Raw genomic sequence first — 23,892 nt, forward strand, 5'->3', positions numbered from 1 at the left:
GATCTCTAAATTGTTGGGGTATATTGAGAAAAAGCAATTCAATATGTAGAGTCGTAATTGTTTCGCTAGCTCTTAGAGAAGACGACACAAAATCTTAAAGTTTACAAATAAAGGTGTGTGAAATCTGATATACAATATCATCCGATTCGTCTAAGATTCAAAGCATTTGCGGCAATAATGGATTAAAAGATTTACTACATGTTTCAGAAACAGATAATTTTGTATCCAAATGTACAAAGACAGGCGCAGATCGATGACCGAACTATATTTTGTTAATTGTAATATCAAAGTTAAATGATTCCTTACAAATCATTAGAGAATTTGTGGAAAATATTATGGTAATATTTTATTTGCAGTCAACTTATTACCTGGAGTTCTGTGATGGGCCCGATCAGTGAAGTAGTGGGCTGGGTTGGTTGAACCGTCTCAAATGTGATCCAGTTCCAGGCTGATATACAATTAAATTGGAGTCCGTCGTCATTATTTTCAAGCAAGCTTTGTAAATTGATAAACATAATCTAACAACCTTTAAGTTTAATACATGTGATTTTATGAAATTTCACGGGATGATTAATGTAATTTGACAAATGTTCATTTTCGACAGAAAAATAATATTTTTCATGGGTTGGATCCGGTCAGGTTGGAAATACACCTCACAAAACTTATTCGTTAGATGGTTTCATCATAATTTTTGTGTAATTCATGAGATTAGATTGAAATAAATCTGTCTATATTTTGTTTTTGGCTTATAATCATTGTTTTAATGGCAGTTTTTAACTTAATATTTCAAATCATGTATACAAAAATATGATTCCAAATTTAAAGATTTGTATAAAATAAAAAATAATGAATTCGAGAGATATCAGCGATCACCTATCCCAACTCCACTTTTTACACAATATCGTAGTTTTCGAAAAAGTAATAAAGTACGATAAAATTTTAAAAGATACAAAAGTCAAATAGAAACCAATATGCTTCGAGAATTAAGTTGGATGACAATTTCTCGGGATACAATTAGACAACCAGCAGTAACGTTGATGAATTGAAGAAATACCTGAACTTTATCACGAGTTGGAGCAAAGTAGTAGGGCGGACTCGAGACTGTGTCTATCCATAGGAGACTTGAGTTCTATATGAACGGTCACAGAATGACCATCCGAAATGCAAAGATTGCTCAGCTGGAGCATCAACAGTCAGGCCGGTGGAAAGTCACGTCCAGAAAAATCTAGATTTAATTTTCGAAAATAAACATTCAGGAAAATAGCAAAAACTAGGTGGACAATTTTGCCTTGATCGGTCTGACATTCCACGCATCCAGGTCGCGTTCATCTTGCACACAAGTCAAACATTTTCCAATATAAATTGCGCCATTGATTTGCACACATTTTCACACTTAACCGCACACTCATAAGACCCTAAAATGCTTATAAAAGCCGATAGTCCTCCGAAGTCACACACCACTGGCCCTCACAAAGTGACTACTCCATGGCGCGAACTTATCTTCTCACCGACTAGTCTCAACCTTAGAACCCTGATCGATCCCTACTTTATACTGCGAATTCACAGCATTCGACAGACAAAAATGGCTCGCTCAGCTGCCACCTTCAATGGCTGCTCTTCTCCCTGCCAATCCTAGTGCCAATACCAAAGCTTACCTTTCTTCTTCTTTTGCTGGACTTAGCAAATCCTTTTTATCCCATCTACCCTGCTTTCTTCTTCCTCCAAAAGATGCAGTTTTGTTGCCCGTGCTGTAAGTCTTGTCATTGTCACTCTTTGATTTTCTTGTTCTTTTTCACAGTTGTGTTTTTTCCCCTTTCTTTATCTGTGAATTTGCTTCAATCTTGAAATGGGTTACGATTTGTAAGTTTGTTTTGGGGAAGACCCCCTGCTTTATCTAGACCCGTAGCTGTTTTTTGTAATTCTATTTGTAAAGGTCCGACTTTGAGATGAATTTTACTGCTTGTATTATCCGGAACGTTCGATCCTCACAGGATTTGGATGGTCCAGATTCAGCCACATTTGTGATGTTAAAAAAAAGTGGACCCAAGTATCTGTGGCTAAATCTGGACCGTGATCTATACATGGGGCACTGTCCACACGAAGGGTGAAATATTCCGTGTTATCCATCGCTATAATAAGTTCAGAATGTAGTTCATTGATGTAGGAATTCAACTTTTTTAATCATAAAATGCGACTTTACTACAATGCATAACTACATTATTCTTGTCTAAATAAGCCGTTGTATGTATATATGTCTTGTGACCAAAGTTTGTGGTCCTGTTCTTAGGATTTTAAGAGCAAATGAATATATCTTTTTTTTTCCCCAGATATTTTTATCCATTTCCAATTCAAATGTATTACCTGTGATCTGCGCCAATTGTAATTCTTGAATGAATTATCTTGACAGAGTGAACTTTCACTGGTTGGAAATAAAGCTCCAGACTTTGAGGCTGAGGCTGTTTTTGATCAGGAATTTATCAAGGTAAAATGATCTAGAATGCCTTGTTTGATCGTTGACATTCTCTTGACGTGCAGAAAAGTAGTGGGACAGAAAGCTTTTTGTTCTTTAAGAAAATAATTTTTTTAAGGAAATATGACATGTTTTCTTAATGTAGGTTCTCTATCCAAATCCAGTCTAAGCAGCTTCCGAAGTCCTGTTTAAGAAAAGTATCAGTAGTTTAATGTTTTGATGCATTGTAGATTAACTTTTATTTTAAAAAATAAAGAATTTGAAAGAGAAGCCCTAAGTCACACTTTTTTTGGATTTTTTATCTTGCTTTCGTTAAGCATTTTCTAAATAAAAAGTTCAGCTGATCACCACTTTTTCTAAAAAAATACTCTTTTTTAACAAGAGTTTTTCCATGGCAATGCACTTAACAATGGAGCTTTGTGTTCAACGTCTTGTTTGGTTTGATCAGACCATTGTGTTGCATATTCCATCTGTGTGTCTGCATAGGGACCTCCATGTTTGTTTCCCTTCATGGGAGTGACAAGACTCGGTGATACTTCTTTTAGAGACTACTTTCCAAGATGTTCAATAAAAGGTTTATGAAATGAGACACTCAAGAGTCGCCTCCACCTCTTTTTTAACCTTTGGATTGTTTGAAGTGTGAAACAAGCTCCACCTCAACTCAAATCATTTTTTGACCACCTTATGTGCAACATAGTGCAATATCTCCTATTCATTTGTATGGATATTATTACTTACCGAGATTAATTTTTACGGCAGGTTAAACTCTCCGAGTATATTGGGAAAAAATATGTTATTCTCTTCTTCTACCCTCTGGACTTCACATTTGTTTGCCCCACTGGTGAATCTGATTCTTGAATCTGTGGCTTATCATTTCCCTCATCTTTGAGCTAGTGGTCTTTGTTGATTGATGCATATTCGACTCATTCACTATTTATTTTACAGAAATTATTGCCTTCAGTGACCTATACAACGAATTTCAGAAGGTGAACACTGAAATATTGGGTGTATCTATAGACAGTGTGGTGAGTCTTCCAACATTTTTTCTTGTATCTACCTAAGTGAATATTTTTGTGTACATTCCATATTGATTTTATATGGTCTAGAGTTCTAGGTTACTAGTATTTTTCAATGAATTTGTGACTTTTTTTTTTGTGTTAATTGACTTGTTCACTTATTACTTAACCTTATTTGTAGTTTTCGCACCTCGCATGGGTTCAAACAGAGAGAAAATCTGGGGGTTTGGGTGATTTGCAGTATCCGTTAATTTCCGATGTGACAAAATCGGTTTCAAAATCATACGGCGTGTTGATTCCAGATCAGGTACACACTATATATTACTGATTTGTGGCATGCAATTTATGCACATAATATTATATTTTGATACAATAGACCTTTTTTCTTCTTTGAGAATATACAAAGATTTATTTTATATAAATTAATTTTTACAAAATGTAATCAGGTTGGATGAGTTTTATTTTTTGATGTATTCTTCCTCGTGATAAAAATAAGGGTATCATGGGAAAGTTAAATTTGATGTTTATTATAGAACCAGAAGACTCTTAGATAATAATAACTGGTAAACGTTTGAATGTGAGGCGCGAATCCGTAGTAAGTTGATAGATTAACGTCTGATCATTGATTGAACTATCCATTTTTAGTATCATGATCTTACCATTTTCTTAGGATGAACGAGAAGAAAAGGGCAATGATTCAAGATATCCTGATAAGTTGTTCCTACCATTTCAGGGGATCGCATTAAGGGGACTTTTTATTATTGACAAGGAAGGGGTTATTCAACATTCTACTATCAACAACCTTGCAATTGGCCGAAATGTCGATGAAACGTTGAGAACTCTTCAGGTGATGTAAAATATACGAACGAAATGAATATGGTATTAAATCTCCCGCTGCTTTGTGATTAAAAAAGAATTCATAAAACATGATAAGATTCATGTTTACAGGATAAATATCCGATGGATATGTTACAGCCAGCTTCTTACCCCCATGTACTTTGTCGATCCAAGTTATATTAGTATGTTTCTTGTGCAGGCTCTGCAATATGTGCAACAGAACCCGGACGAAGTATGCCCTGCCGGATGGAAGCCAGGGGAGAAATCTATGAAGCCGGATCCTATTCTCAGGAAGGAATACTTTGCTGCGCTTTAGGTTGAGAATTTATTCAAAGTCTCAACTATTCGTGTAATTTTCCAGTTGGAGAGGTCATTGGTTTTTTTTTTCTCCCATTTAACCATGTATCTATAGAATTCTTTGTTGAGTTTTGACAATCTGGTTGTTATTAATACGGAAAATGTAAATGCCTCTTTCAGCACGAACTTGCAAACCAAGAATTCGTATCTTGGGAAATACTTTATCACAATTCATAAATAATGTTTGGGTATCAATACTTTATTGATATTAAACTGATGGTGAAAATTCATTAGAGGATATTTGACAACTTATTTGAAAAGAGTCTCATTGATAAACACTTGTTTGAAAGCTTTGGTAAAATATCCGATATTTGAATAGCCATTTAATAACAATTCTCAACGGCGACAATCAATTAAAAACAAAATCTCGAGAAATGTTACCATCAAGATGATAGGTGATGTCAAACTAAAAGGCCACATTATCAGCTATGTCATTCACCACCATTACAATTTTGTTCAAAAGATATAGCGTGAAGATCACACTTTCAAGGGGTACCTTTTTTGAGTCGTAATAATGGTAGCTTAGTTGGTCTAACAGAAAGCTACATTCATGTTCGAATCAACAACCATCGTTCTGATAAAAGGATTACTCTTAAATACTAAAAAACTCAATTACGATACCTGCTACTGCGGTCCCTATCACGCTCACGTTCACGTTCCCGCCCATATTCTCTGCCTCGATCCCTTTCTCTTGGCCTGTCTCGTTCTCTACTTCTATGCCGAACCCTCTCCTCGTCTCGCCCACGCTCTCTACTTCTTTCTTTCTTATCCCTTTCAGCAGCACCTGTCAATAAAGTAACATCATCAAAACGTAGGATAAACCGATGATGTAACTCACGCAACACAAATCAAATGCCTTTGCAGCTATAATGCTCTCTTCATTTGACCAAGTTCACTACTGAACAAGTGCTTTTTGGAAAACGAGTTCGCCTTATGTTGACTAATAAACACCATTCCTTCGTAGATAATCACAGCATTGTACATCTACCCTCACTGTCAGATCAAAAATATGCAAAATAAATCTAACCTTAATACCATTTTCTAAAGGCCACCAATTTCCCTTCCAATCAAAAATCAGTTTGAACCAAAAAGTCGCATAATTTTTCCCGTCAATTCTCAGTAGACATGCACTAATAAACAAACACACTAAGATTGTAACCAAAACAATAGCATCACCGTCACTTGCAATGATGCAGTTTACGTATAGATTGTTTGGATGATCACCAGCATTTTGGTCTCTAAGTTGCTTGGAAGGAAGGAGTTTGTAGTAGTAAGCTTTGCCCGCGGCTGATACGATAGATTGAAGAAAAGTGGAAATATGATGCAAACATTCCTTTATAATAATATTAACCAACCATTTTAAACATCTAAGAACATAACAAATTGATGGACTAAGACGGTGTTATAAAAATCGACCTAGGCGCCGGCCGACCGCACCGAAAAAGTGCTAGTCGACCAGCCTAGGCAGACTAAGCGCTGGTCAGTCCAACAAGAAATGTGATTTGTTGGATTGACCCAATACACCAAACTTAATCTATTATGTTGATATCATGCAATCAGCCTAGTGACGCCTAGTCCTCGCCTAAGCGGCCTAAGCGCTGGCCTGACACCTGACTATGTTGATATCGTGGAATCCGCCCACCGTTGCGTCTAGCGAATTTTAGAACCTTGGACTAAGAAATAACTACAAGAGTAAATTTAAGTAGCTTTAAGTGAAGCAACTAGAGTACCAGGCATTTTAAAGGTAAAATTTAAGTTTTGCCGCTTTTTTTGGGTAAATTCAACTTCGCCTTGACCAAAAGAATCAAATGTAAAGCAGTTGTTCACATTCTGGCGCACTCCAATGGGTGATGATCTGTCAAAGAGAAAATCACCTGAACATGAAACGTAATGATCTCTTGTGTTCAGGCAATTCTTTATCAAGGCCAAAAACTGAAATCCTACAGCTTAGATTCCTTTCCCATTATACATTGTTTCAAATATTTCGTTCATAAGTCTCTAATCATTGAACTACTTAAAGTATAGTAAAATGAAAAATAAGATGCCAGCAAAAACATCCACCTATGACCTAACTTGGCAAAGTAAATCAAATTGCGTGCTTGGCAGATCAGCGCAAATGGCAGAGTAAACATCCACAAGATTTGGTCAAATCCATTTGTCTCAAAAAATGTAACATTTCGCACTGAAAAATATGTATTCAGATTCCATCATGAGGGAAAACAATTCACAGAATCATAAAGTACCTAGTTCTTCAACCTCCCATCCAGCACGCCCAACACCAGGAACTCCTAGAGCATTTTCAGTTTGTTGTGTTTTAGAACGGAACTTCTTTTTAAGATTTCCAAATTCATCGTACATCTCACCATCATCCTGATATCATGGAAATCAATCTGATTAATAGCCTTGGATCACATACACCTGCATATCTAGGAGAGAATTTACACTACCTCTTCGGCCTCTCGTCGACGCCGTTTGGTCTCTTCTATTTCTTCTTCATCTAGTTCTTTGTATCCTCCACCTCGCCCACCTCTAGAAGTGAATCATAATATATTATCAAGATCAGCATTCTGCTAATACGTGAGGAAGAAGGGGCAAACCCATCCACCTATACATTCCTCTCCAACTCAAAAGATTTTACACATGATGATAATTTGAGAAAGGAAAAAACAGCAATACAAGTAATCAATTATGTATTTATCTCTCTGTAAAAAGATCACTCAACGAGAAATTTCACATAGTTCACAAGTAAAAAACATAGTGCTTCAATATCAGGCTATGCATATAGTGGTATAAAATATACAGAGGAACAAAAAGCAGACAACAAAAAGGCTAAAAACATCATCCATATACCTCACACCCCCCTCGTTATGCCCAGGTTTGTTAGTGTTGCAGATGTTACATTTTAGGCGCTTTGCCCAATTAATGTTTCCACACCTGAGAAAAACAGGCACAAAGTTAATACTTTCAGAGTCCGAAGAAACATGCATGCCAACACAAAAAGCATAGAAAGAACCATCATACTGCAAGAGTCGAAATTAGTTAAAATTAGCCAAATCTTGCAGGCAATAATCCATTGCAGTCATAATCTAACACTTGATTCATTCTCAACAACAACAAAAACTGCCATCTATATTAATTTCGAATAAAAAGCAAAGACTAAATATATGCAAAAAAAAAAAAGAAAAAGAAAAAGGAATAACCAACAGCCATCACAACCTTTCTAACCCTTCTGATTTAAGTTCGTCAATAATCCTCATAAAAAATTATTATACTGAAAGTATTTCACCGTTCTTCCGAAATACAAATAAAAGATCCAATAGCTAGTACGATTGGGTTTCCACTAAGTTTGTTTACAGTGACCTAAATATAAGAATGTGCAAAGATAATCCTAACATATTAACTGGTCACAGTGGGGTTAAAATGCACAAATAATTATCGGCACATCCAGAAACGAGAAAATCGTGCCAATATTGAGAAATTTTGGTTGCTCCGGTGGCAAAAAATGATATAAGCCAGATATAAAGAAAGTCTGTCGATTACTTTTTCTTGTACAATCTTTTCTCTCCACCTAACATTTCTCAACTGCACCACAAGCCCCATTTTCGGGGAGACGAGAGTTTTGAATCAAATTGAGGTTGAGTGTAGAAACTGTAGATTTGTCCTTATACAGCAAAGACGAGAGTTTTGAATCAAATTTTCGGGGAGTATTTTGTCACTCTCAATGCACGTAGTCGAACTAAACTAAGAAATGTGAGATTCAAGATTCTTATATGTAATGAAGAACCAGATGTTCTTCGCTATAAATCATAGAGATATGTAAGGACAAATCTACAGTTTCTACACTCAACCTCAACTTCCACTAACCAATTCAAAACATGGTTGAATAATACGTAGGTCAAAAGACAAAGCCAGCTGTATTGATTGTCATTCCCTACTCAAGAGTGCAATATGCTATAGTTCATCTGACATCGGGAGCAATTCTACTTCTTCAGAATCAAACAAAATAAACCACTACGAGAACAGTAAATGAAGATACACGAGTATTTATATCTAAAAATGATAAAAGGCAAAAGATGTATTACATGGGGCAAGGCCAGTCATTAGGACCAAAAAGCCCTCCTCCAGTACCACCAACTGCATGATTCTGGCCTCCTAATTCATGCCCATCTCGGCCCCTACCTCGACCACCTCCAGTGGCACCAGCGGAGGACGCTCCAGCAGGGCGTGCAGTTCCACAGCGGTTGCACGCACCTCGAAATGCAAAGTTTACATTGCCACAACTGCTTCCACCAAAGAGTATAAGAATCTAGTTGTACAACCAGTTTTTAACTGAAATGTGAAAGATCACAGGCTTAAAAGAGCAAGAAAGAGCCGCTCACCAATAATCACATCACAGACCTTGTATTTGTACATAGCCAATCTCCATCTTGCTGCCACGCTTTACCTCTGCCTCTTCCAACCCCGTCATTCAAATCCTTAGCCGCTTCCTCGAGCTCATTGGGATCGCTACCCTGAACTGAATCACCAGCTTGATTCCCAAGGTCATCTTTGTTCTTCGACTCTGCCAGAAAAACTCCAATTACAGCTCCATGGAAATCTTTGTTGTTAAACCATTCAACAGCAGCTGCGGCTGCATGCGGATCCTCATACGTGACTGTGGCATCACCTTTGGGCTCATTCGTCACTTTATCATGGTACAACCATATCTTGGGACGCCCACTTCGTTTGTCTTTCTATAGAGCAAGAGCATAGCCAAAGAAACCCAAAGATTGAGATCATATTACGAATCATAAGCACATGGACAATCACAAGCACAGACAAGAGCACATACATTTTTCAGGTATACTATTATCAAGTAACCACAAAGTTGGTGTTTTGACGGAGAAAGTCTTTCAAGATATATTCTTAAAAAGGAAAAATTAAAATTCAGAAAATGTTGCATTGGTCTAAATTTTGCCTTGATTCTCTTTAAGCAACAAAACAAAAAAAAAACGCTCTTTTTTACCAACACATCTCAGCATTAAACATATTTAAAAAAGAACAATTAAATTTCGAACTTAATGAAGTACTTTGCATGCGATGTCCTGTAATGTAAACAATAGTAGATCAAAAGGATACCTTAAGCAAGCCAATTGTACCAAAGTGCTCTGCCAACATATTCTCATCCGTACCCGGGGGCAAATTAGAAACGTAAACAACCGCGTTCATGGAGGCTCCTTTGCCAGAATATTTCGACATTCTACTCAAATTTCATCAAGCACAGAAGCAAAAATAAACAGTAAATCCTGTGTTCACCCTTGGATCGCGGTAGCTAGCTAAACACAAGATAGGAAAAAATAAAACTTGTAAAATTTCAGAAAAAGATAGAACAATAAATTCATAACCATTGATAAGTATCGCTGGTGGTCAGCGAACCAGTGAACCTACTGATAACGGCCAAGTAACATTTCCCCAGCGATTCATGACTGGGAATTAGGGTTGTAAAGTAAAACAATTGAAACAAAGCAGGTATAATGATACAAGTAGAACCTGATATCTCCGAAGCGATTCTCCGCCGCCGCCGTTATACGCCGTCGAGATCGAGAGACGATGTAGATTCAAATGGAATTTGACGGAAAGTTAGGGACAAACTATAGGAGATAAATCTTGAGACAAAAATATGTAATTTAATGTTGCATTCGAGGTTGTTTCGGTCATTATGCCGTGGCTCGGCCCATCTATTCTTGTTCAGGTCCAATAGAAAATCCGTGCTGTTTAGCCCATGCTTCTAATGGGCCCAAGTCATAATTTTGTAAAACTTTTTTCAGTCCAATTGTCTAAACAATCAAAGATATAATTTGAAATATGGATCATTTTGGTCCAGAAGTTTCATATGTATTGGGCCAATTATAAGCCCAATAAAAAGTGCACTAAATTATAAGGGGCTTGTAATAATTGGTATGATTTTTTAATATAGTTGGCGTTTGGTTGGAAATTATTTAATATAAACCAAAAAATATGTTGATAAAAATTTATAATTTAACATATCTGAATTTAATATGCAGATATTGAAAAATATAGATAAGAAATTAAACACCTGATTGATTAATATATGATGTTTATTCGTTAAAAAAATTATTCCATATTAATTATGCGATGATATATAATTGACTTTTAAGTTTGGTGAAGTTAACATAAATTTGGCCATTACATAGAAAAAATAATTAAATTAATGACAACTTTATGACAAAAAAGAAGTGCGTCGTACGTAATTCCATTTCCCTCCTTTGCATTATTTAAGAAGACTGTCATGTCAAAATTCGATCAACTTTTCCCTCATTAACTTTAATGTGTGTGTGTATATATATATATATATATATTTAAAAAATTATATATATTATTAAGTCTTCTTCTGTATAACAAAGTCGCTTGACACAAAGACCACTTTAGCAAGGTCTCATGTCAGTTGTCACTGCAATAAAATATAAAATTTCAGTTAAAAGTGATATTTATTTGCTAAATAATCTAAATTACAATTTATATGTATCGATATAATTAAATTTGTAGACGTACTTCATAGATCAATTTGACCTGTTACATTACATACTCACAAGTTTTAATTCTTTCCTTCTACCGTGGATATTGAATCAAATAAACTATAAAAATAGCCTAATAAACGGCTCAAACTCGAACCCGAACCCTAAAATTCACGAGCTTAGATGTTAGCATTTTTTTTTTCAAACTCACTCATATACATCTCTAATACAACAATATATTAATATATATATACACACACACACACACTAATGGAGAAAAGTGTTGAGATTAATATAGTATTTTCAATTTTCTATTAAATTTTTTTGTATGTACAATTATGTATAGCTACATGGAAACACACATAAATTATATAGAGTAGATCTCTTGTGAGACGGTCTCACGAATTTTTATCTGTGAGACGAGTCAATCCTACCGATATTCACAATAAAAAGTAATATTCTTAGCATAAAAAATAATATTTTTTCATAAATGACCAAAATAAGATATTTATCTCACAAAATACGACATGTAAGACAGTTTCACACAAATTTTGTTGTCAATTATATATACCAATGCTTTTAATCACATGGCCGCGTAGAGTAAGCAAAAGATGCCTATTTAATTTGAAACTCAAAAAGCATAAAACGGCAGCCCTTTTGAGTATATAGATAATGCCACACATTACTTTTAAAGGTTCTTTATGTTTTATTGCTTTACTTTAACCAAAAGAAAAGTAAATAAATACCCTCCTAATCCTATATCATCTGATTAATTATCTATAATTTCTCCATTTAATGATAATTTTGTAGATATTAGTTAATTAATTAGTCAAAAAGGGGAAAAGATATATTACCTTCCTTTTATTTTTTTATTGTACCACCTAGAATGATGGTAGGATAGAAGCCCAGAAGAATCCAATTCAATTAATTAATTAACAACATTAATATAATATATATAATCAATATTCCCATGCACAGTTCGTATATTTATACAATTGGTTTGTATAGATATTTATTTTTTACATACAATTATGGACAATTATATCGAAAATATTTGTCATTATTTTGTGGTAGTTTGTAATTATTATTTGGATAAAGTGTGGCTTTTTTTAAAATAAAAAAATAATGATGCTACTATCTTTACATTTTTGTAATTTTATGGATAATGTGTGAATATTTATATAAACCATTTTGAAATTTTATCAAATATACTTGTAATTTACATTTTGTGATGTGTATATATATATATATTATATACTCCTAATTTCTTTTTTGTTCAAACAACTTCTTTATTCAAGTCTTTGTATGTCTTTTTAGGCTATCAAAGAAGGGAGAAGTAAGCTTTTTGACTGAAATATTACACTCTCTATGAAGATATACGCTTGAAATTCAGCACCATTTTTGTGGAAATAAATTTGTTCCAAGAAGGAACCCATGTTTAATTTTTAATTTTTATTTTTTTCCCGATAAATCCTTTCGCACTCGAATAAATGGAGTTAGAATATAAATAAAACAGAAATTAAAAAAGGGTCCTATCATGTCTTATGGGATCTGGCAGGTTGGGTCCTTTGGAATAAACATTCTTTTTTTTTTTTTAGAATGGAAAAAACAGTCTTGGTTTTATTTGTATTGTTTCTATAATTAAATTTTCTGTACAAATAATAGGAAACAGCTTTTAATGATTGGCGCTTAATTCTTACATGTAACTTTAGATTCAGATTTTCTGCATGTAAAGATTATTTGCCCTTTCGCGTTACTTTTTATTCAATGAACCATTAGGTCTAAAACAAAGACGGTCAAAAAACGCATGACAGAAAACTTAAAAAAAAAAGGAAAAGAAAAGAAAAGAAAGGGAGATATCTCGTTTCCAGTAATATATATATATATATATATATATATATATCCCTTTTCTAATACATTTGAAATACATACATGCATGCATATATTTCTATATAAGATACATATTATAAAAAACGAAATCTCAGATAAAGATAAGTGGATATTGGATGGTGATTCGTTTCGCTCTACTTTCCATGCATTGGCACGCTGAGGAATGAATGAGACCAATAGTAACGTGCATGGGCCAAAGTATTATCTACTCTTAAAATACTTATAATAAAAATCGAATGATTTTATTATATTCTATAATACGTAGAATTCCGAAGTATACTCTGAAAAATATTAAAATAAATACATAAAAGTCGGGGAAATTATTAGAAATAAATCTATTGGTTAGTTCAAATTAGCTAACTTGTGAATATCTATTACATTATATTATATTTTACATCATTTTCATAGGCTTTTTGAGTACAAGCAATAATGATGAAAATAATTAGGTCGAGATATGAATTCAAATAACTTATAATTTTGATCTTATGAACAGAAAAAATTAATAGACTTGAAAGAGAACTCTTCTTAGAAATCTCGAATCCGTAATAAATAAAAATCGCAATGGAGAAGCGATCTTCGAAATGATCATCGTCGGATTAAGATTGTTTATGCGACCATAGTTGGTCTTGGTTAGATACTCAGATCATATTTGATGTGTGAACTGATTTAACAATCAGAGAAATATGTCAAGCAATCGTTGTGGAATGGTTTACGTATTTCAACTTTATATGAAAATATTTATGAAATGATTTATAAGATTAAAGAATTCCTAAAAATTAATTTTTCCATATGGTTCTCTATGTATATACATACATAGTATATATATGTATATGTGTGTATATATGCATGCATGTAAAAGTAGCTAGCTAGGTATAGACCGCATAGTGTGAGGCTTTATTCTTTGTGTTTGAGTTGGGAAGAAAATGGAACACAGTTCCCGATTCCTTCAAACAGACAGCCCCCACTCCTTGCCTTCACTTTTCAGGTCCTCGTATTTTGTGTTATGTGTCCATTTCTTCTTTCTAATTCTCCCTCTCTAGTTCGTAACAAAATCGATTTAATTATTTTGAAAATTTAAATATGTAAAAATTAGAGTCTGCTGGGACGACAAAATTTGAAAATTGGTCATGTAAGTTGATCAAATTAAGTGCAATAAATTCACATTTTTGCAACTTTATATTTTTTTGTCGGAATGTTAATGAAGCGTCGTGTCAATAATCGGAATTGTTATTCAACTAAAACTGAAATGCAACCGAGATGAGTAAGATCGCAATAAGAACAATTTATCGGACCAATTTTGGATAAACTAATTAAGTCATGTTAGAGAGAAAATTTTGAGAAAAAGTGTATGAGAAAAAAAAATAGAGAAAATAAATTTGAGAATAATTTGAATATCTTTCCTATTATATAATATTTGAACACCTCATAGTAATCATTTTGTTGTGTCACCATGGCATCAAATTTTATTTCAGTTTTATTATATATCTCCACATTCTTCTCATTTTCTCTCAAACTTATCTCTATATTATCTCAAACTTCATATGTTTTTTCTCTAGTATAGTTTTTTTTAAAATATTTATTCAATCAAATTAATAATATTATGTGAGAATGTAGAAGTCAAGTGCGATGTTACTGATATTTATGATCGAGTTTGAGCAGTTAAGCCATATATTATGATCCAATTTGAGAGTTAAGTCAGACACTTATGATTCAGTCTGGGAAGTTAAGACAGACATTCATGATCCAATCTGGAGAGTTAAGATAGATACTATGATCCAATACGAGGATTTTAGCCATATATTTGATGTTTATTTTTTTTTTTTAAGTTTTAGATCTATTTGTGAATAATTTTAATAATATGATATAGTAATATATAAAATATTTTGATGTTTTTAAACTTGAAGATATGTTCCCTCCAATTATTGAGTGACGACCATATCGTTCACCGCTTACATTCGTTTTCAGATGAGAATGAGATAGAAGATCAAGAACCGACTAAATTATACGGATGATGATTTGGCTAGGAAAATAACTATTTCTTTGTGTAGTGTCGACATTTATTTTGAATAAGTTGAACATTGAGTTTGATTTTTGTCATTGAGTTTTCAGACAATGAATTCGTAAAATAAATTTTATTTCATATTTAAAATATTTGTTTATAAGGTTTAGTTTTTTTGGTTAATTTAATTATTGAATTCCAAGAACATTGCTGATATTCACGCCATGCATCTCGGGATGTGACACAAAAGATAATAGTCAAAAACTTGTGTGAGACGATCTCACGGATCGTATTTTGTGAGACGGATCTCTTATTTGGGTCGTCCATGAAAAAAATATTACTTTTTATGCTAAGAGTATTATAATTTTTTATTGTGAATATCGGTAGGGTTAACCCGTCTCACAGATAAAGATTCGTGAGACCGTCTTACAAGAGACCTACTCAGTATAATAAATATGTTGCACAAATGAATACAATTATATGCAGAATATTAAAAATTGGCAAAATGTATGCATATATGGGTTACTATATTTATTCTAATGTGTCTTATTACTCTTTTTGAATAAGCAAAAAACACAAAATTTATCATTTTAATTTATTTCCTGCGTAATTTAATATATGGTATTAGTAATGAAATATAAGAATGTTTTGTTCTCTAACATGTGGTATTTTTCTTTTGTACTGGAGACCATACTAGATATAAATATAGCTATAATTTGTTTTATAAAAATTATAAATTGTGACTGAAATAATTATATCAATTTGTACTTATTTTTAAAATTTTGACATCCCTTCTTTCAATTTTTATTTTATTTTTAACTTTCAGAGGTACAATATTTACCAATTTTTTCCATAAATTTTAATGTGATGATTAATAATCATTACCTAAAGTTAATGGATTCAAATGACACCCTTATATGCTTATTTGTATGTATATTGCATGTAACTTTTTTGCGTAATCGAAGATGAATAAAAATTTATTTTTTTCTTCAGTTAAAAACTATACCATGACCACTTAGGTGACTGCAAAAGAAGGAAAAGAAAAAAGATTATACAGAATAATAAAGATACGTACATTTGCATAGTTAGAGGTGGATGTGATTGATATCTATGTTCGTACCTTTGTCAGTGATATATACAAATAAAATATATTATTTAAAATAAATGTCATTTGTTGCATGAAAGGCAGAGTCCCACTATGAACACATTCCATGTCTTTGGATCAAATTTTATGCAGTGTACGTCTTATAAATTTATCGATAAAATTAAAAAGATGGCTACGAAGTAAGAGTAAAGCTGAGTTGCCTTTAGTACTGCTGTTAGCTATTCAATACACATGCATTCCACTGCAAAATATGATCCACTTTGGAACCCAAATTTACCTCGTCTGCAAGCAAAGAACACAACCCTTGATTCAATTCCCTTCTTTTTCTCACTTCTTGATGATTTTCTTTCTGTTCTGTAGAAATCTTAATTTGCTGGCAAGTTTTTTCTATATATACTAGGTTTTCTTTGATCTTCTTCGGATCTTGATTTGAGTACTAGTTTTGTATTGTATTTGCTCTAGTTATCTTATCAAGATTTTGTGCGCTTAGCTTTAAGCCCCTTGTCAGATTCCTTTTTGTTGCTGTTATTGTTGAAAAATCGATCTAGATTTTAGCCAAGAATAGTAAAATTCACAGACAAGAATGAGAACAGGAAACTGTGCTGTGCAGCAAGCGCTAACTCCCGAGGCAGCAGGCATAGTAAAACAGGCTGTGACGCTTGCTAAGAGGCGTGGCCACGCACAGGTGACGCCTCTACATGTCGCTAACACCATGCTCGCGGCTTCAGGTGGATTGCTTCGAGTTGCTTGTTTGCAGTCCCATTCGCACCCTTTGCAGTGCAAAGCCCTTGAGCTTTGCTTCAACGTGGCACTTAACCGGCTGCCAGCTTCTTCATCGAGCCCTGTATTAGACCATCATCATTCGCAGTACCCCTCGATTTCTAATGCCCTTGTGGCGGCTTTCAAGCGGGCACAAGCCCACCAACGCCGTGGATCAATTGAAAATCAGCAGCAGTCTGTTCTAACAGTCAAAATCGAGCTCCAGCAGCTGATTATCTCTATTTTGGATGATCCAAGTGTTAGTAGAGTGATGAGGGAAGCTGGTTTTTCGAGTACTCAAGTGAAAACCAATGTCGAAAAATCTGTTTCTTTGGAGTTTCTGTCTCAAAACTCATCTTCTACATCTCCTCGTTCCACCATTAACAAGTCAATAGAAAACACCTTTTTAACCCTTCATCCTCCATCTCCTCTGGCAAGCCAAGACGAAGAAAAAACATTGGAATCAATCCGAAACGAAGACTTGAATATGATAATCGAGACACTACTGACGAACACAAAGAGAAAGAGTTTTGTCATAGTGGGAGAGTCCATTTCTAACATAGAAAATGCAGTTAAAGGACTGATGCATACGGTTGATAAAGGTGAACTTCCTGAGGCCCTGAGGGAAGCAAAATTTATAACTCTCCCACCATTTTACTCTTTCTGTAATCTTCAAAGAAAAGAAGTTGAGCATAAAATGAGAGAATTAACTTGTCTTTTGAAAAGTCAGGCTGCAACAGGAGTTGTTTTATACCTAGGAGACCTCAAGTGGATCAGTGATTATAGGGTCAATTTGGAGCAACAAAGCAGCTACTACTGCTCTTTGGAGCACATGATAATGGAGCTTGGGAGATTAGTTTGCGGACTTGGAGAGATAAATGGAAGGTTTTGGTTAATGGGAATTGCTTCATTTCAAACTTATATGAAGTGTAGAAATGGCTCGAATTCACTAGAAACTATTTGGGGTTTACATCCTGTTACAATTCCTGCCAACAATTTAGGCTCGAGTCTACTTTCTGACAGGTATAAAAATAATAATCTTTTCTTAATTTGCATGTTTTCTAGCCAGATTCATCATTTTTACAATTAAAATTGAGAAGAGGGTTGATTAAAAATTTAAAGAAAGTTATATATAAACTTNTCAATCAGGGATGAACAAATTGAAGTTGGACTTGGCAGAGGTAAAAATGGATCCTGTAAACTTCTGCTCATAAATGGAGAAGAAAATATGAGTAGCAGCAAAGATTATACAACAAAATTCGGAGCCGAAACTGGAAAGGTGACATCCGACGTGCCCGCAAGCCTACCTCATTGGCTTAAGAATGAATGCAAAAGACTTGGTAACAATGATCAGGTAATAATCTCATATAATTTACCATTGCTTTCAACTAATAAAATCTTTGGTGCATCTTTTTAGCCGGATATAGCTTCACTTTTCCTGTAGTTTTACAATATATATCTCCATTTTTACGAAACTTTAATTAGTCAGATTAGCTCTAATAATTTTTGTTCAAATTTTCAAACTTTTTCTGTAACGATGCTTATTTAGGAACAAATGCTACTTTTTTTTATCATCACATCTTGAAAACTAATTTGTTTGCCTTTTTTACCTTGCTTTTCATTTGATCAACAGAACCCTAATTTGAATCAAGTCAAAAGCCAATTAAATTTCCCGATATTGCCTGAGCAAAACCATTCGAATCTTAAATACGTACTGGAGACTGGACACTTGAGACATATATTTTCATCAATTCCTAGTTCAACCGCTAGCGACACCATAGATATGGAGTACGTGCAAAAGTTCAAAGAATTCAACGCTGAAAATTTGAATATTATATGCAATGCACTGGAGGAAAAGGTCCCACAGCAGAGAGAAATCATTCCTGAAATCGCTGGAACTATTCTACAATGCAGGTCTGGGATGTTAGGAAGAAAAGACAGCCTAAGAAACAGTAAAACTGACATTAAAGAAGAAACTTGGCTGTTCTTCCTAGGCCATGATTCAGAGGCAAAAGAGAAAATATCCAAAGAATTGTCGAGAATCGTGTTCGGATCTTATTCAAGCTTTGTATCAGTAGGGATCAGCAGCTTTATCACATTAACAATATCAGATTCAACGGAGGTTGATTATCGAAACAAAAGAGGGAGAGATGAGCAAAATTGCAGCAGCTACATCGAGAGATTTGCTCAAGCAGTGTCGGCAAATCCACACCGTGTTTTCTTAATCGAAGATTTGGAGGAAGCAGATTACTGCTCACAAATGGCAGTGAAAAGGGCTATCGAAAGTGGAAGAATAAGAAATGGAAATGGTGAAGAAGTCTGTCTCTGTGACGCCATTGTCGTGTTCAGCTGTGACAAGTTCAGCCCTAGGTCAAGGGTTTGTTCTCCATCGAAGCAGAAAATGGAAGAGGATCAGATTAGTCGCAGTGTTTCAGTGGATTTGAACATTTCATTTGATGATTTTGACGAAGATGATGATCATTTGATTGATGAGTTAGGGATTCTTAAAAATGTTGACAGGCGAGTAGTGTTCAAGATACAGGAAAACTATGAAGAAGAACGTTAGCCCTTGAATTTTCTTGTAGAAAGAGCACAAAAAAAATTCTTATTAATTTTTAGGTGAAATATTAAATTTTGGTTTCTTGTAGATAGATCATACAATTTTATATATGTTGTTGCCACTGAAGATATATATTGACCCTTGAAAAGTCAGTTTAATGCATGCCGCCTCCCACACTTGATGGTTTACCGACTCAAATCATAAGTAAATTAACAGACGATTTGATAAAGTTGAGTATCATATTAATCGAGATTAACTCAGATTTAAAATTTTTCCTACAAGTAATCGAATTCAAACTCGAGCTCCACTCATGCATGTACAAGTCGAGTTACTAGAGCTCGTACTCGAAATTCTTAATTTCTAACATATGATAAAAAATTAGGGCTTAAATTTTGCTATATGCTGACAAAAACATTCCTTAAATTTTGTGTCGTCTAAAGTATATATTGTTGGTGTATCGTTTTCTCACATTAAAGGCGTAACGGAAATTTAAAAGTTTTAGTTTTGATATTCAAAACATTAATTAGGCGACATATGATTTAAAACATTCATAAGGTGTTTAGAACTGTTTAACTTTGCATATTAAACGCTGGACATCAAACAAGTCTGTGATTAGCGGAGTTGATCATTCTTGTAAATCTCTACGAACATATATTCCTCATTTGATCATCTAATCAAGTCCACGATTGGAGACGAGAATCCTCGCTTAGATCACACTAGAGATCTAAACTAAATTTGCATCGACACTGGATCGCCTGAGTTCCAGAAATCCAGTGTCAATGTGGATGTTGAAGTAGCCATGAATTTTCCTTGGGAAATGGGATGGCCGAATTCTTTAGGAGAGAAGAAGGGAGGAAATTTTGATGGACGAAATTTTGTCCTCCAAAATCTGTTTGATCTTCATCAAACTACAGTTGTCAAATTCAACTCCTTGAACTTGACTATCTCAACGGGAACACATAATCTAATACTTGTGTGACTTTCAATGGCTCATGGATACAGTTAGTCGTGGGTTCACAATTTCAATGTGATTCAGAATATCATTTGTTCGTATACGGGCTTACCCTAATTATTCTCATTATTTTCATCAACACCTTGATCAAGAATGTCAGAACTCAAATCTGATTGCACTCTTCGAATCGTGGTAAGAGCGTCTAGTAGCATCATCTCATTATCCCCTAGGTTTCACTGATTGTGCTGGCAAGAACATTAAGTTATGGTTAGTGTATAGTACGATCCCTTTAACTAATATATCTTGATCGAATCTGTAATCACTGGTATATCTAGAGTTGTAAATGAATTCGACAACGATGTGATATATCTTTGAGTAATAATAGTGACATGGTATGTGCAACTGAGGAAACAACTTTCCGAAATGCACACATGTATTACTTTGGTCAGAGATTTCTTGCACTATTAATTCATCAGATCATATAGGATATCTTCACCCGTAGATAAATGATGAATCCCCGAAATTTCAATCAAGAGTACTAATGAACCACCAAAATGAGCACATGAGTTCAGATTTAATTTGGCTATCAAATAAAGGCTAGTGATCTTTAACTCTTTTCCTGGAAGCAATGGGAATCCGAGAAAGGGGTCTAACTAGTTTAGAAGAAAGTGATTAAAACAAAAATAAGTAAAATAGAAAGTAAGTTAAAGTTGGAAAATAAGTTGCTTTCTCTTTTATTTTTTAACGAGGTGACCGAGAAAGCAAAAATGTCATTTAGATAGTAAATTATTGTAAGTTTCAACTAGAAGTTTGTTCTATATATCAGGGAAGAAAAATAGAAGTTTTTTGTTAAATTTCCACTTTAGAAAATATGCATTAACATTGGTCAGATAAATTTTATAAAGACGGTGTATTTGGATTGATGTATTTGAAGTTGAGGATTTCAAATTAATATTAACATTTTCATTAGTTTATCTGGATAATTTCATTTTACAATGTATTTTAAGTCTTTAACTAGTTTTTTTTTAAAAAATTATTGTAGTAGATTTCATATATATCTAGAGTCATGTTAAACAATTCTTTTAAATACTGATCACTCGGGTTCTAATCATTCAATCCAAATGCAAATTATTAGCCAATATCTCTACGGATTTCCACAATATTTGTATTTTTTTTAGATGAGCTTACTCATTGATAAATTTCCTTATTAAATTCATTGTGATGTTACGTGATTATTACAAAAGTTAAAGAATGAAAATCCCATAATTTAAATGTCCGTTGTGGAAAGGAGAAATAACTTTTTTACTTTAGAAGGGTTAGATAAATTAAAATCAATGGATCGATTATAAATAAAATATTTATTAAAAAATCCAAAATCGTCCCTAAGAAATAACAAAAGAAAGCACTACTTTTTATGCTTCGTTGTGATATGTTTTTGCAAAAGAATCACCTTTTTTTTCCCCTTTGATTTTCGAAACTCGGCATTCCTATCTCTAGAAAAAGCATAATAAATTAAAGTTGAAGAACAAGACTTCGAGTTCAAATGTGAAACGCGTTTTTTTTATTAAAAAAAATGTATATCGAGGGAAAACATGAATAAAGAATCTATCTTTAAACCTTAAAAAAAGATGAGCATTATATTACTTTAGAATCGCCAAAAGATTATTACATTGCGACTCTTAAATATAACATTTAAGCATAATTAGGGAATTTGTCGAGTATTAGGGGGTTATAAATCTAACCAAACGAGTATTAGGTCGGATATGAGCATTAAATTAAACACATACTCGCCATGATGTTAAATTATAATTCGAATTACAAGTTAGATCCAAAATTAGGGAACAAGAACTTAAATGAAGGGAAAAAAATAAAATATGATTATGGGTATTTATTTATTATTATAGACTTGATCTTTGTGTTGGTTAACTAAACTTTTAACTTGTAGAATATTGGAAATGGGAACTTAATTAATTGTTAGAACCTATCGAAGAATGAAAATAAGAATAATTCCATTTTTAATTAATTAATATATTTAAAGACATTTGGAATATAATTTTCCCTCAAAAGTAGGAAGGAAGATACTCCATGATTACTCATTAAAATTTGCAACAAGTGTAGAAAGTGGACAGCCCTTTTAACACAAAGTTATACCCTTTTTTGGCACCTCGTGGATTATAATTAAAAAAAGACAACTTTAATCCACACAACTTTTTGTACCTTTAAATGCCTTTGCCTTTTGAAAAAAAAATCAACAATTGTTGAAATTCTTTTTTTTTTTTGTTAGTATATATAAGAAGTTGCATGGTGGGAACATATGACATGATTCACACATAATATGTGGAGAATAATTGCTTCCAAGCTTCTTTTTTCTCCTAAAATTACAACAATATCATTAACATACATAACATTTGTCTTTTAAAATTATCTAAATTTTGGTTCTCACGCCATCAACAATGTATTATATGATTATTATTAATTTTTTAATATTTTGTATTAAAATTAATCTATCTTTTTATAACATGAATGCTTGAAATTTTATATATGATTTGATAATAAAAAAAACAAATGAAAATTTTTGTATAAATGCATAAAATATATTAAAAAAATTCAAATATGGAAATGTAATTTATAAAAAATGATTTTAAAAATGTAAAATGCTTAAAATTTTAAAATATCTCCAAAATATTTATAAAAATCGAGAATAATTGTGGAATATCATAAATTTTTTAAAAATTCAAATATCAAATTATAACTTTAAACCGTTAACAAAAAACATAAGCTGAAAAAATAATCTTAATCTTGCATAAGCTGATTTTCACAAATACCCAAAAGCACTTTCATCCAACTAGAATCCAGGAAATGCTTCTAAAAACCTCTTCCAAACACCATCTTAATTTGTCATGATAGCTCTTAAAGTAATATTTTTGAAAAAATATATTTAGGTATGTTTGGTTAAAAAAAAATAACTCCTATCAAAAGCAACGAGATGTAACTAGACTGGGAAATTTGTATTACCCCTTTGGGAATCCTAATTCATATCATATAAATTTGATATGACTGATATATGGTTTCATGTTCGAAATAAAATTAAGAGCAAGTCTTCATTGAGACGGTTTCATGATCCGTGAGATAGATTGATACGATCCATATTTACAAAGAAAAGTAATATTTTTTGCATAAAAATAATATTTTTTCATAGACCGGATGATGTTAAATATTTGTCTTACAAAATTGACAAGTGAGATGATCTCATAGGATTTTTGTGTAAAATCGATATTATAGTTTTTTATTTACATTTTTTCTAAATTTGAAAATTTTGTATTAAAAAAATACATAGTAAATGACCTAGTGATAATCGATATTTTTTAAGAATAATTGTTTTTTAAGCTACTCATATTTTTTTAGTTGTATATAAAAAAGGAGAGAATATAT

At 33.1% G+C, this 23,892-nt stretch overlaps 2 protein-coding genes and 1 pseudogene across 3 annotated transcripts; 2 read left to right on the forward strand and 1 right to left on the reverse strand.

Moving 5' to 3' along the window:
- The first annotated feature begins 1,449 nt into the window (after positions 1-1,449).
- Positions 1,450-4,893, forward strand: LOC140990988 (2-Cys peroxiredoxin BAS1, chloroplastic-like; annotated as a pseudogene).
- A 185-nt stretch (positions 4,894-5,078) lies between these two features.
- LOC140991781 (transcription initiation factor TFIID subunit 15) lies at positions 5,079-10,331 on the reverse strand. 2 transcript variants are annotated; one of them, XM_073461944.1, is made up of 8 exons: positions 10,210-10,331; positions 9,799-9,995; positions 9,079-9,413; positions 8,763-8,960; positions 7,531-7,614; positions 7,128-7,209; positions 6,924-7,050; positions 5,079-5,464 (listed from the first exon to the last, which is right to left on the reverse strand). In XM_073461944.1, the coding sequence occupies exons 2-8, from the start codon at positions 9,916-9,918 to the stop codon at positions 5,289-5,291; spliced, it is 1,122 nt and encodes a 373-aa protein (XP_073318045.1). In that variant the 5' UTR covers positions 9,919-9,995; positions 10,210-10,331; the 3' UTR covers positions 5,079-5,288. The 2 variants fall into 2 exon arrangements, with proteins under 2 accessions (XP_073318045.1, XP_073318046.1); XM_073461945.1 differs by having other exon boundaries at positions 9,799-9,991; positions 10,210-10,322.
- A 5,942-nt stretch (positions 10,332-16,273) lies between these two features.
- Positions 16,274-19,598, forward strand: LOC140990816 (protein SMAX1-LIKE 3-like). Its single transcript, XM_073460640.1, has 3 exons — positions 16,274-17,971; positions 18,098-18,302; positions 18,582-19,598. The coding sequence occupies exons 1-3, from the start codon at positions 16,773-16,775 to the stop codon at positions 19,512-19,514; spliced, it is 2,337 nt and encodes a 778-aa protein (XP_073316741.1). The 5' UTR covers positions 16,274-16,772; the 3' UTR covers positions 19,515-19,598.
- Positions 19,599-23,892: the final 4,294 nt, after the last annotated feature.

Source organism: Primulina huaijiensis, chromosome 13, assembly GCF_012295235.1.
Source record: "Primulina huaijiensis isolate GDHJ02 chromosome 13, ASM1229523v2, whole genome shotgun sequence".
NCBI classification, from domain to species: Eukaryota; Viridiplantae; Streptophyta; class Magnoliopsida; order Lamiales; family Gesneriaceae; genus Primulina; species Primulina huaijiensis.